Source organism: Octopus bimaculoides, chromosome 1 (genome assembly GCF_046866305.1).
Source record: "Octopus bimaculoides isolate indiv1 chromosome 1, ASM4686630v1, whole genome shotgun sequence".
Classification (NCBI taxonomy): domain Eukaryota; kingdom Metazoa; phylum Mollusca; class Cephalopoda; order Octopoda; family Octopodidae; genus Octopus; species Octopus bimaculoides.
Window position 1 is genome coordinate 94841634 of NC_142928.1, and position 14997 is coordinate 94856630.

The following is a 14997-nucleotide window of genomic DNA, read 5'->3' on the forward strand; positions in this document are numbered from 1 at the left end:
TTTTATTGCCTTCACAGTGTTTACCATTTTACAAAATTAAGTTAGAAAATTGGGCAAAACAGAACACAACTGAAAAAATTAAAAAGAAAAAAAAAAAAGAGAAAGAAAAATGAGAAAAAATCCAAAACAATTCACCACCTTGGGTTGAAAAGTTGGGGGCACTGGGAAACCTCTCTAATGGCTAGTGAGGCAACCAGCACGCTTGCAGTGTTACTGTGGGTGATGGCGAGGCTGATGCGCTGGAACAGCCAAGCACCCTCACAAGCCTCGCCATTTACCACTGCAAGGCGAGCTGCCAGTCAAGACAGGAATCTCGCAGTTAGTGGTCCGACCCCATCAAAAGTCTCGAATGCCACAGGATGAAAAATGTAGTTGGCTGACAGATCATAGTATTTCAAGATTTTGTTCCGCTTGGCTGCAGAAGCTGTGGATCTCGCCCTGACCACAGCATCCAGAATTCCTCCTCCAATAAGCTAGAGACCGGTTGTAAGCACATCTTTGCAGTGAGATGGTGAAGGGTGCAGCCGACAGCAGTGGGGCAAAGGTCTCCATTCGGTTTTAGTGAGCCCGAATAATTTTGCACCGAAGAATAGTGGGTGGATATAAGGGAGGACGTTTGCTGAAGAGAACTAGTTCACAAATTGAGTTGAATTCTCCAAGAGCTCAAATTCGGCAGGACTAGCTAATAAGGAAATACCAATCTTGAGGTGTTGAGGCCGAAGGCCATCAATTCCTGCACCTGAACCAGCAGGGAAGGATGAAATCGCCTTTCTGATGTTATCAGAGGTGAAGACTGGTCTCAAGTATTCTGGGGGATTGGGCCAGTTTAGTTGATTATCTGGGGGTGCCAGTGGGTGCTTCTCTTTCAGACATCTAAGAGACTCACAGTCACGTAGAGCACGGGAGGATAGAGAAGAGAGGAGATACAGCCCCTTTTATGTCAAATTCACTGAATTTAGCATTGACTGTATGCTTGAGGTCTATCAGTTGGATGTTGGTAGGCACTGTGCTCGATGTCAAATTGAGGTGAGAAGTGGTTGGGGTGGACTTAAATAGCTGGAACTATTGCTTGGGAGAGGATGTAAAGGAGCCTGATTTCACATCGTGCACATGGAGAGAGATGCGAGGGAACAGAAACAGTTTCTGCTAGCTGGACACATTGTTGGATAAGCATACATTTTTCAACAAGCTGGAAAGCGTGTGAGCAAAGCTATTCCAAGCTCCCTTAGGGATCTGGTTAATGAGCTTCGACTTAGATAAACCTTGAAGGGCTGCAGCTAAGTCCTCAGTAGAGAGCTGGTTGTCAGATTGTGAGACATCTCCATGAAGCACGTCGGAGCTGAAGTGGCACTGACTGCAGGTCCAGTATGGAAGACTTTCGGCTTGAGCCTTGGCGATGCAGACACGACTCCTGTGGTAATTTTGGTGGCACAAGTGACAAACGGTAGAGGGCTAGCATTGGAACGCAATCGAAGAAGTGAGTTAGCAGAGGAGGCAGGGAAGCAGCATTAGTTCCAAAGGTAGGACTAGAACAGAGGTCAGGTGGGGCGGGGGGGTGTTAAAAGTTGTAGGAGTGGTGGGGTTTGCAGGGTTAATTCTGTTTCCATTGGTAGGACTAAAATGAAGGTCGGATGGTGGCGGGAGGGTTGTAGGAGTGGTGGGGTTGGTAGGGTTAATTCCCTTCAGAACCCGTGGTGGAGAGGGGTTAGCTTCTCTCGAACATACCAAAGTTGTTGGAGAATGAGAGGTCAGAGGTCGATCTATTGTCACATAGTCACTCCACTATGCAGGTCTCATGGTCGTTCAATGCATGCCTCAGCCACCAAGAATGGATAGGTTAAAGTGGTGGCGATCCCACCAATCAGCAGTTGCTGATGATTGGGAGAGAAAGAGCAATAAATATACAAGAATAAGTGGGTGGGGGGAGACAAAAAAGAGAGAGTGAGGAAAAGAGAAGAAAGGTGACAAAACTTTACAGAGCGCTATCAAAACAAAGTTTAAAGAGTCACACACAAACAGCATCCTCCAAAATGGCAGAAGGAATAGAGCAAAACAAGATAATGAAGATAAACGGTTGAATAGTTCAGTTCAAGATCAAAAGCGTTGAAATGCAAAAAGAAAAAACAAAACAAGACAAAGCGAAACAGTGCAGATCATTAGTATTTTTGTAATAAATGTTATGGTGACTCTTGTGTGAAATAGTGTGATTTCTTTTTACTTTGTGTGTGGTGTGCACCTACCTGCAGATTTGTGTGAATATTGTTGTTTGTGCAATTGGTGGTGCACCTCCTGTGTTCACTGGGGGATGTATTGATTTAGATTTTTTCCTCTTTCTTTTTTTTCTTTCTTTTTCCTTTACCCTGAGTTTTTCTGACCTTTTCCCTTTTTTCTCCCTTTCCATTCATGACTGCACGTAAACGGTTGTTTATTTTTTTAATTCGGTCACAAAACCCACCTCAAATTATAACAGAGATTATAACAATGAGAAAGTAGGTTTCACTTTACAAAATACCAGGTTACAGCAAGATTATTTTCAGGAAGTGAAATTCTGTAATATGGAAGGGTTATGTAAGTATACACACACAAATAAACCGATATATATATATCAGAATAAAAAGTTATTGATAAGAGAGAATCAATCTGGGCAAAGTACTTCTTCAGCTCTTTGCTAATACAAGTACATTGGGCTAGCAAAAGGTTTTCTGATTGGTAAACAACTCCAGGTAATTGTAGGACAAGGTCAAAAGTTGAAGTCAACTTTTTAAATGTATGGCTGCATTACCCAGTTAATATGGTATGTTTCCACAGAGTGAAAAGGCATAAATAATAGGCTCTATGCATTTATGAATGTGCATCAATACACGAATGTGTAAAGCCCATTATTTAGGCTTTTTCTTTTATATATTTATATATATATATATATATATATATATATATATATATATATATATATATATATATATATATATATATATATATATATATATATATATATATATATATATATATATATATATATATATATATATATATATATATATATATATATATATATATATATATATATATATATATATATATATATATATATATATATATATATATATATATATATATATATATATATATATATATATATATATATATATATATATATATATATATATATATATATATATATATATATATATATATATATATATATATATATATATATATATATATATATATATATATATATATATATATATATATATATATATATATATATATATATATATATATGTAGGAGTGGGTGTGTGGTAAGTAGCTTGCTTACCAACCACATGGTTCCGGGTTCTGTCCCACTGCATGACACTTTGGGCAAGTGTCTTCTACTATAGCCCCGGGCCGACCAAAGCCTTGTGAGTGGATATGGTAGACAGAAACTGAAAAAAGCCCGTCGTATATATGTATATATATATATATATATATATATTGTTGTTATTTTCATTGAAATCAGAGGTATTTGAAATTTGACAGAGGTTGTTTCCCCTACCCCCTTTAAGCATCCTAATTGCAATGGAAAGTAAATTTTATGTAGCTTATCGTCCTGTAAAATTTTACATGAGAACACTTACTTTGTTTTTATGTATCTTCTATTCCTTTTTGTCCTATAGATGTACAGGCACACAGACACACAGGCGTTGAGCTTTATTATATAGATATATAAACATGTGCTATATCCAAGAGTTACAGAATGCAGTAGATACAATCTGGGCTACATATGTTTCATAGTGAGCAGAACTTCAGAAGTGGTAAACATCCAAGTGAAGTGTATACTACAGGCTACTCTTCAGACCAAAGGTATCTTGATTAAATGAAGTTTACTTTGTTGTCAGGAGAATTCTAATTGAACCCTCCATGTGTTAACATGGGCCTCCTAACGACAAAGTAAACTTCATTTAATCAAGATACCCTTGGCCTGAAGAGTAGCCTGTTGTATACACTTCACTTGGATATTTACCACTTCTGAGGTTCCACTCACAAAGAAACATATGTAGATCAGATTTTATCTGCTCCAATCCATAACTCTTGGATATTTATTTGCAGGCCTGGCAACCCTAGCTGCTAACTGTGGAATAGTAAATAGTATTTTTCAGTTTATCATATTTCAATACAGGAAAAAAAAATCCATAACCTTCCGCCCCAATGAACCATTATTGTTCCTGAGAGTTGTTTTTTTTATATTTTCTATGGATTACTTGAAGTTCACTTTCTGTGGACCTAGGAGTGACTGTGTGGTAAGTAGCTTGCTTACCAACCACATGGTTCTGGGTTCAGTCCCACTGCGTGGCACTTTGGGCAAGTGTCTTCTACTATAGCCTCGGGCCGACCAAAGCCTTGTGAGTGGATTTGGTAGACAGAAACTGAAAGAAGCCCGTCGTATATATATGTATATATATATGTGTGTGTGTGTGTGTGTGTGTGTGTCTGTGTTTGTCCCCCCAACATCACTTGACAACCAATGCTGGTGTGTTTACATCCCTGTAACTTAGCGGTTCGGCAAAAGAGAACAATAGAATAAGTACTAGGCATCCAAAGAATAAGTCCTGGGGTCGATTTGTTCGACTAAAGGTGGTGCTCCAGCATGGCCGCATTCAGATGATTGAAACAAGTAAAAGAGTATATCTATCATCATCATCATCATCATCATGTAATGTCCATGTTTCCTGTTGGCATGAATTGGATGGTTTGCCAAGGATCCAAAGAATCAAGGACTGTATATATTTTTTGGTGAATGTGTGGGTGAATGTGTGTATTTCAAGAGAGGGTGGATGAGTATATCCATATAGGCGCATGTATGTGGGTGTGTGGACACGCATGTGTTTGTATGGACTTGTGCACTTACGCAAATACTATGGACATTTTTACTCCGTTACCTTTACTCCCTCCCCTCACTTAGAGGTCATTCTAATAGCTCTTTTGTCTTAATAACGGTCAACCATACAGTAATTTCCCTTTGTTTAACGGTCATTTTTATAGCATTTTTTCAATGGCCAGATAACTGAAGAGATGGCGGCGTGGCTTTCCGCCCCGACATCCAAAACTTGGAGTTTTATCATGGCTACCGAATAATTGTCACAGATAAATTCCTCTATTTACATAATATCAAGGTCTCTTTCTTTCTTTTGTTGTCTTACCTTTTCTATCAATATATATATATATCATCATCATCATCATCATCGTTTAACGTCTGCTTTCCATGCTAGCATAGGTTGGACGATTTGACTGAGGACTGGTGAACCAGATGGCTACACCAGGCTCCAATCTGATTTGGCAGAGTTTCTACAGCTGGATGCCCTTCCTCACACCAACCACTCTGAGAGTGTACATACATACATACATATATATATATATATATATATATATATATATATATATATATATGGATCTAGTTTTTTTCATTCACAAAATATACATTTTGTATAAGACAGCAAAAAATCAGAAAATTGGCTATAATAATGTAGCAGTCCATTCAACACTGCTTTAAAGGTATGATGCCATGGAGAAAAAAATTAGGAGTAAAAAGTTACGGAGGTTTACAAATCGAAGAAACTGGGTATTTTTTAGCCAATAGCAAGACAGAAATTTTCTTTGTTTAGCAGAGCAGTGTCAACTTTAATGTTGTACCCTGTAAAATGTAGCGTCTGACCTGTTCATTGTAGGTTTGTAAATAAACAGAAATACCTAATAAAATCAATATGTGTTGTGTTCTTATATAATAGGCATAGGAGTGGCTGTGTGGTATGTAGCTTGCTTACCAGCCACATGATTCTGGGTTCAGTCCCACTATGTGGTACCTTGGGCAAATGTTTTCTACTATAGCCTCGGGCCGACCAGAGCCTTGTGAGTGGATTTGGTAGACGGAAACGGAAAGAAGCCCATCATATATATATGTATATATATATATGTATGTGTGTGTATTTGTTTGTGTGTCTATGTTTGTTCCCGCCAACATCGCTTGACTACCGATGCTGGTGTGTTTACGTCCCCGTAACTTAGTGGTTCGGCAAAAGCAAATGATAAAATAAGTACTAGGCTTACAAAGAATAAGTCTTGGGGTTGATTTGCTCGACTAAAGGCAGTGCTCCAGCATGGCTGCAGTCAAATGACTGAAACAAATAAAAGAGCAAAAGAGAGTATGTATCATCTGGATTTAGTCTTTCTCATTCATTGATTGTATTGTTTTTGTTTTTTTTATTTGTTATATTAATATATTTGTCTGCATGTATGCATATTTCAGTATTATGTATACCTGCCATGTATCTATGTACATCATTAATATATAAGTCAATGTGTGTGTGTGTGTGTGAAAAGGGGGCATCTGTCTCCAAAACTCCAAAGTTGAGTAAGTTTCATGCTTGGATTTGTAAACTACAATAAGAATAACACTGGTCAATAAAGAATTTGTCCCAAGGAAAAGAATAACTGTATGTTATGTGTTTTTGTGAAACGTTCTTAATTAGCATCTTTTATTATTAATGCTGAATTACTGATTATATTTACACTAATTAATGTTGGTAAAAATCACCTTAATTTGCAACAAAAATACTTTTAAAAAATAAAGGTAATAAGAAATGTTTTAAGAACCCAAATGTTGAAAAAGTCAATATTATGTTGGAAGAAATACACACACATACTCACACACACACACACACGCACACACACACACACACACACAAAGGCTTTTGACTTTTATTGTACCTCAACCAAATAAGAGTTCCTGTGCATGTGCTCTGAGAAAAGAAGAGACTCACTGAGAGACAGAAGAGAAGAAACTGAAGACTTAAATGCAAGAGATGGAGGATTATATTGTCACGGAAGAAGATTTATTGGTCAGACATCGTAAAGAGAAGAAAAATCTCCAAGCTCAGATCCAGAAGATCAAGCATTCTGTGCCAAAAGGGGACAAAAAGCGCAAGAAGGAAGCTACAGATGAGATTGCCAAACTTGAAGGGGAGTTGAAGAAGAAGCACGAAGAGGAATTAGCCAAGTTGGTGGCATCTTTAAATGAAAAAGAGTCGGTGGAGGAAGTTGGGAAAGGAATATCCAAACTAACCACTGATGGTAACGATAATGGACCAATAGAGGAAGTCCGAAAAATATCGAAAGCGCAAAAGCGTAGGGACAAAAAAGCTGCTGAAGAGAAGGAACGTGAGAGGAGACTAAAGGAGCAAGAATTGGAGAACCTCCATGGCGACCGTCATCTGGAGTCGGAGAAACTACGCAGAATCCTGGAAGACATGGACTTGTATCTACACGAGATTCCCTCAGATGGCAACTGCCTCTACAATGCTATTTGTCATCAGCTGGCCCTGAAAAACATTCAGACGTGCAACTACTCCACCCTTCGTACCCAGACTGCCAACTATATGCTGTCTCATGAGAATGATTTTTTGCCATTCATGACAACCAAGAATTCAGATTCACTCTGTACAAGTGAAGAATACCAGAAAATCTGTAAAGACATTGCTACAACGCCTGCCTGGGGTGGACAGATAGAGATAATGGCACTGTCCCATGTGTTACAAGTTCCAATCAAGGTGATTCAGGCAGAAGGTGAACCTGTGAAGGTTGGCCAAGAATACGACAAAGATGAAATCATTCTCACGTACCATCGGCACGCGTTTGGTCTCGGAGAACATTACAATTCAGTGAAACCACTAGCAGAGGCAGACAACCCAAGTGACAGCTTCTAACAAAGTCGAGATGTGGTGGTTTACATTCATCTCTGTCACAAGAAATCAAAAGAAAGGAGAGGAGAAAACCATAAAGTTAATGGCATTCGTGTGTTCCCCCCCACCTTTGCGATTTCCCATTTGGAATTAAGGATTTTTAAAATTTATATTGGCAGCGTTGACCAATATAAATAGTGTTGACCCCTTCTTTATTTCTCTAAATACAATGTTTATATACCAAAAATTTTATAACATTTTTCTGACATAATTTAAATATATACTTTAACCATGTAACACAAACCTTCTGTAGATTTTTCACTCTTGTTTATCTTTTATACATCCAACCACGTGCTTTCACATATCAACTTTCTCACATATATATATATATATATATATATATATATATATATATATATATATATATATATATACACCACATGTACTTTGGACGTTGGGTTTTGTGGAAGTTTTCTTCCTTAGAAGCTTCGTTGTCGTGACAATTAAAGCTAAAGAATGTAAAAGAAACGTGGAAATCGCGATGGAGTGTTTGTTATTCCTCATTTAAGAAATGCATGATTGTCACATAATTCTACCTCAGCCATTACTTCATACACACACATACCCAACTGTACTTTATGAGAGTCTGTGTTCGATTTACTCGGCGTGGATAACCAGCTAAATCGAGAGCAACCTTGGTATTTAATATATGTAATAATACAGTTATAAATATACCAGGGTACCATAAACTTAGCAAGTGCAGAAATATATTATTGTACTCCGAAATTATATAAAATAACACACAGCTATACTTCGTGTAAGTTTATGTTCGATATAACCGGCCTGGATAACCAGTCAAGTAGTGGGTCACTCTGGTAATTAATATGTATATAACAATACAATTATAGGCGGTTTTACGTTTGTCACAATAATATGTACCACCAGGGTGCCACCAAGCTTATTGAATGTAAGAAGGCTGTTTTTCCTGAGATGTATATTAAATAACACGCAGATGTCTGTAGTTCGTGTAAGTTTGTGCTCGATATAAACGGGTGTAGATAGCCAACCAAGTCAGGGGCCAACTTAGTATTTAAAATACTAACATATAGAAAAAGCACATAAAAATACTAATACACAGAAAGAAGCACAGAAAAATATGTAATATACTAATACACAGAAGTACAGAAAAATATGTAATATACTAGCATACAGAAAAATTAAAACAAAACACGCGGGTGAAATAAACATAAACAGCGGCACAGACAACAGTGGACCACAACACTGAGCGGTTGTCATGGTAACAAGCTGCTAATGCTACGCTGTCTGTTGATTACCCATATTTCCTAACTTTAATGCCAAATAACATCAGATTCTTTGATTCACGAGATAAATTGGTTGATCGTAATCAAAATTCAGAGTTGCATCGATGCACCAAAATTGAAAGCGATCTGAGCAAATTTAAGGGAGCTCATTTTGCGAATGAAAAAGACTAGATCCACACACACACACATGTATGTGTCTTAGTCGTCAGCTAATATTAATCCCCGGCAAAATGAGCAAGAGAGACAACTCTGGATATTTTGAAGGTCTTACTAGTTATCAACGAGGTAACTCGTCAAATATCCCTTATCCGTTATTCATGGACTGAAAGTTTTGCAGATTTTGAAGTATTTTTATATTTGCATCCATAAAATTGTACAGCTTGGGGATGGAATGCATATATAAACACAATACCTATTTATATTTCACAATATGGCTTATACATATACTCTGAATATAGTTTTATATAATTTTTTTTCTTTTTTTACTTTTTACATTATACCATCAGAAAGGTAAGCTATCAGTCTCCATCTACAATGTCATGCTTTGATTAAAAAGTTACTGTACACGCATTTTAGTTTTTACTTTACAGGTTTTATGTTTGGTCAATATAAAGATCTTCACCCTTGAACAAACAAAAAAAAATTAATAATAAACCAGTCTGCTGGGTGTTAACAAGAATGTAGAAAACGAATATGAACAAAGAAAAAAAAAAAAGATTGCACTAACGACCCGGGGGTTGGGGTAGACTTTCGGAAAATTCACAAGATCCAATATTTCCGTCATAACTTTGGGTAAAATGGATATATATTGATTGTTTTTTTTTACGGAATCCCACGTTTTTGGTTATGGAGGATCCGATTCTGAAAAAAAAAAAAAAAAATTCAAAAATCGTATTTTCAAAATTTCAATCTCCCTCACCACCCCCTCCATTTTTCATTAACCATACGGTTCCGAGTTCAGTCCCACTGCGTGGCACCTTGGGCAAGTGTCTTCTACTATAACCCAGGGCCGACCAAAGCGTTGTCAGTGAATTTGGTAGATGGAAATTGAAAGAAGCCCATCGTATACATACATACATACATATATATATATATATATATATATATATATATATATATATATATATATATATATATATATATATATATATATATATATATAATTTCATTAATATCAATTTAAAACCAGTGGCCTAGCATATTGAAAAAAATCTGAAGATTCAGAAAAATTGTATTACATACATATAAGAGGGATGACCACTAAGTGGACATCCATTATCACCATCAGTTGACAACCAATGCTGGTGTGTTTACGTCCCCGTAACCTAGCAGTTCGGCAAAAGTAAACCAATAGAATAAGCACTAGGCTTACAAAGAATAAGTCCTGGGGTCGATTTGCTCGACTAAAGGCGGTGCTCCAGCATGGCCGCAGTCAAATGACGGAAACAAGTAAAAGAAGGATTAAAGAATACCCCAGGCTTTCAAGCAGGCTAGCCACATGCTAGAAATAACAGCCAAATCTCACAAAACTGTGATTACATAAATGTAATCAATCTACTCACCTTTCTGCAAAGATTTTTTTTCAGAGTAATTTCCCACAGTAATATGACAAAGTAATTCATTTGGAATTAAAGTGGGGTTTTTTTTCTTTAATTTTAAAAAAAAACTTTTTTTCGTATTTCTATCAGTCTACGTGAGAGAATACGGAGATTAAGAATATGGACAAAATAAACACAAATTCAAATTCTAATTTCAAATATTTTATGAAAAACTCCGACTCAAAACTCCCCCCTCCCTGCCATCCCGCTGAACGGTTGTTTTGTCTATTTCACATGAATTACTTTGTCATATTGCTGCAGGAAATTAGTCTGAAAGAAATCTATGCAGAAAGGTGAGTAGCTTGATTACATTATGTTATTGCAGTTTTGTGAGATTTGGCTGTTATTTCTAGTATGTGACCAGCCTGTTTGAAGGCTTATGGGTATATATATATATATATATATATATATATATATATATATTTACTTTTTTACTTGTTTCAGTCATTTGCCTGTGGCCATGCTGGAGCACCGCCTTTAGTCGAACAAATCGACCCCAGGACTTATTCTTTGTAAGCCTAGTACTTATTCTATTGGTTTACTTTTGCCGAACCGCTAAGTTACAGGGACGTAAACACACCAGCATCGGTTGTTAGCGATGTTGGGGGGACAAACACAGACACACAAACATATACACACACATACATATATATATATATATATATATATATATATATATATATACATATACATATATACAACGGGCTTCTTTCAGTTTTCATCTACCAAATCCACTCACAAGGCTTTGGTCGGCCCGAGGCTATAGCAGAAAACACTTGCCCTAGGTATCATGCAGTGGGACTGAACCCGGAGCTATGTGGTTGGTAAGCAAGCTACTTACCATACAGCCACTCCTATCTCTCTCTCCCTCTCTCTCTCTCTCTCTCTCTCTCTCTATCTATCTATATATATATATATATATATATATATATATATATATATATATTATATATATATATATATATATATATATATATATATATATATATATATATTTATGTATATATACACACACATTTTTTTTTGTTGAAAAATTGAAATTTTACAAACAATTTTTTTCAGAATCGTAATCTTCGGATTTTTCTACGTATTTCGCAAAAAAAAAAAAAAAAAATAACAAACGGAAAAAGGGAAAAATGAAGAGGGTGTGGATGAAATTTTGAAAATGCGGTTTTTGAAATTTTTTTTCAGAATCGGATCCACCATAGCCAAAACCGTGGGATACCGTAAAAAAAAAATCAATATATATCCATTTTACCGAAAGTTATGACGGAAAAATCGGATCTTGTGAATTTTCCAAAAGTTCTCTCCCCACCCACTAGGTCGTTAGCACAAATTCTTTTTTTTCATATTCGTTTTCTACATACTTGTTAACACCCAGCAGGCTGATTTATTATTTTTTTGTTCACAGGTGAAGATCTTTATATTGACCTTATGTTTTATGTAAGATATAAAAGCAAAGCATTGAACATGATTGGTAAATAAAATGAAAACTAATGAGTTTATATTTTACTTGGCGGAGGTAAGGGATACGCACACCACTCGTTTTCGGCATAACCCTAACCCTAACTCTAAACCCTAACCCTAACCTTAAAAACCGGGTGTACATATTCTTTACCTTCGCCTTTTATTTTTACATAATGCACAAGTAATGACATTAGTCGTGTTACACTCATATTTGGAGGTGAAATTCAGATCTCAGAGGTAAAAATATAACATTTTGCACTTACTGTAACATTAAGAAAAAACAAAAAGAAACATGATCATTGCTTACAAACTTGTGTTATAACATTATGCAACAGCTGTACTTGATGGAATTTTCCCTGCATTTTGTGGAATTTTCCAATTGTGGTGAGTCATTTGAAATGCTTTCAGATTTTGGAGATTTTCAGTTTTGGGAATTTGAGACAAAAAGTGTTTTCAACCCAGCATATCAGCCATGGTAAATATCTTTATTAATCCTCTAAATTATATAATATGAAACTGTTTGACTTCAATCCTTAAAGCTAATGTTTTTACTAACAGAAGTACATAATGTAAATAACAATTTGAATAAAAAAAAAACTATGATGAATTAATTTAACAATAATAACCTCGCATACAAATCATATGTAGAAACTCAATAAAAAATTGTTATAGTATCATAGTACTTGAACAAAACAAGTATAATGACAAATCTAAACATATTTTGGTATTGTTAGAATAACTCCTCCTTTTCTTGTGAGATTGTGTCATTTAAAAAAAAAAATGCTCTTATTATCAATGATGAAAGACATGATTGTATGGTAAGAAGGTTGTTTCTTAACTTTATGGTTCTGGGTTCAGTCCCACTATGTGGTACCTTGGGTGAGTGTTTCCTGCTATAACCTCAGGCTAACTAAAGTCTTGTGAGTGGATTTGGTAGATGGAAACTGAAAGAAGCCCATCCTATATGTGTGTGTGTGTTTGTGTTAGCGTTGGTTCCCCACCACTGCTTGACAACTGGTGTTGATGTGTTTACATCCCTGTAACTTAGCGGTTCAGCAAAAGAGACCAATAGAATAAATACTAGGCTTTAAAACAAAAATAAGTACTGAGGTCGATTCACATGAGTGAAAATTCTTCAAGGTGGTGCCCCAGCATGGCCACAGTCAAATGACTGTAACAAGTAAAAGTTAAAAAGTAAAAGATCTTGGCTTATTACATCAAGAATGATAGTGTCCATTTTACTATTTAGATTTCCTGCAACAAATGTCCACATGTGCGTGTGTGCGTATGTGGTGACATGTCTTTCAGAAGTTGCCATCAACAGATACTATCAAAACCTGTATTTATGATATCTACAGTTTCAAGTTTGTCCCAGTTTGATTCCTATTATTTGAAGGTTGTCCTGGCTTGAGCCTAAGAAATTATGTAAGAGAGTTATAGACCAATTAATTTGGAACACAATTAGACTAGATGAGATGCAGTTAGGTTGTGTACTGGGGAGAAGTGCCACTGACGCTGAACAACTTTTGATAAACAAAGCTCTATTGTCTAAAGTGAAAAAACATCGTAGTAGCCTTGCAAAAATATGGCTTGATTATAGGAAGGTATTTAACTCAGTTCTCACTCATGGCTACTGAAGTGTTTACATTTGGCTAAAGTATCTACCACTTTTATTGCTGCCATCAAGAGGCTCACAAAATTCTGGGCATCACTTAGAACTGAAAGTGGAACAATCATCTCCAATGTTATGAATATTTCAAAGAGAATAGTCCAAGGATATAGTTTTTCTGTAATTCTCTTCATTTTGGCATTAAATCTATTATCATTCCTGCTACAAAAAAAACAACTCCATAGATGTTAAAACCCACAAGATACTGGTATCAACTGGAAACTTCCACAGAAACAGTGATATTGACAGGCTCTACCTAAGAAGAGATAAAGGAAGTAGTGGCTTGAGACAGCTTTTGAATGTCATATAGTTTCTTTCAGACTGTACTTGCTAAACAACAACAACAAAAATAAATACATTAACTCAGTGCTGAAAAATGAAGAGAACAGTATCCTATATGTTGGTAGTAAGATCCTCAGGAAGCACTCTCTTCCTGATGACCACCCACACAACCCCCCAAACAATGGACTAACATACCTTAATGAAGACCTGGATGCATAATGCTCAACATACCAAAGAAGTGCTGCATAGGTATGTTTCCTGAAGACTTGAAGAATACATTAATATGAAGCAAAGCCTCACTTGGACTTGTGACTGCTACATCACATCACACTTCAAAGGCTATGCTTTTACAATCCAAGAACAGGAGATTGCTATGAAATAGCTTATAAATAAAAGAGACAATGAAGCCTTTGGAGCTCTAAGATGCAATGAAAAATGTAGATTATGCCATATTTCTGGGGAAGCCATCACACACGTGATTAGCAGCTGCTTAAAATGCCATCAAGATTCCACCTCCTTATGCAAAAATAATATACAAGGCAATTCAGAGAAAGACTATCCTCAAATAAATATAGAGAATCTCCCTATTATTGAATACATACACAAACATCAACACAAGGAATACTAGCGGAACATCCCATCAAAACATCTGTCCAGTGTACACACAACAGGCCAAATATAGTTGTTTGGGACACATGAGAAAAAATATGTTCTGTCATAGAGGCCATGTGTCCTGCTGATGCGAACATCTCTCTGGAAATCAAAAAGAAAGAGAACAACTATGGACAACTATTTCAAAACCTCTAGATTATAAATTTACATTTATACCAATAATAATTGGCGTGCTTGATTTTGTGAGTAAATACTCAAGTTCCAATCTGGATAAGCTAGGATTTTCAGAAAAAGAAATCAACCAACTAACTTGCACATTACAAATACAG

The 14997-nt window shown here is 36.1% G+C and overlaps 2 protein-coding genes across 3 annotated transcripts in view; one reads left to right on the plus strand and one right to left on the minus strand.

Moving 5' to 3' along the window:
* The window catches only part of LOC106875284 (F-box/WD repeat-containing protein 5), a 39480-nt gene extending 36807 nt beyond the window's left edge, over positions 1 to 2673 (minus strand). The window contains exon 1 of one of the 2 annotated variants that reach the window (XM_052968260.2): positions 2241 to 2673. The gene's annotated coding sequence lies outside the window, so the exon portion shown is untranslated. The remainder of the gene's footprint in view (positions 1 to 2240) is intronic. The other variant, XM_052968263.2, reaches the window with a different exon arrangement.
* A 4144-nt stretch (positions 2674 to 6817) lies between these two features.
* LOC106875278 (deubiquitinase OTUD6B) lies at positions 6818 to 7835 on the plus strand. Its single transcript, XM_014923364.3, has one exon. The coding sequence runs from the start codon at positions 6834 to 6836 to the stop codon at positions 7740 to 7742; it is 909 nt and encodes a 302-aa protein (XP_014778850.1). The 5' UTR covers positions 6818 to 6833; the 3' UTR covers positions 7743 to 7835.
* Positions 7836 to 14997: the final 7162 nt, after the last annotated feature.

Excerpts from the sequence above, each read along its gene's own strand:
- LOC106875278 (XM_014923364.3), top strand. The coding sequence starts at position 6,834 with ATGCAAGAGATGGAGGATTATATTGTCACGGAAGAAGATTTATTGGTC.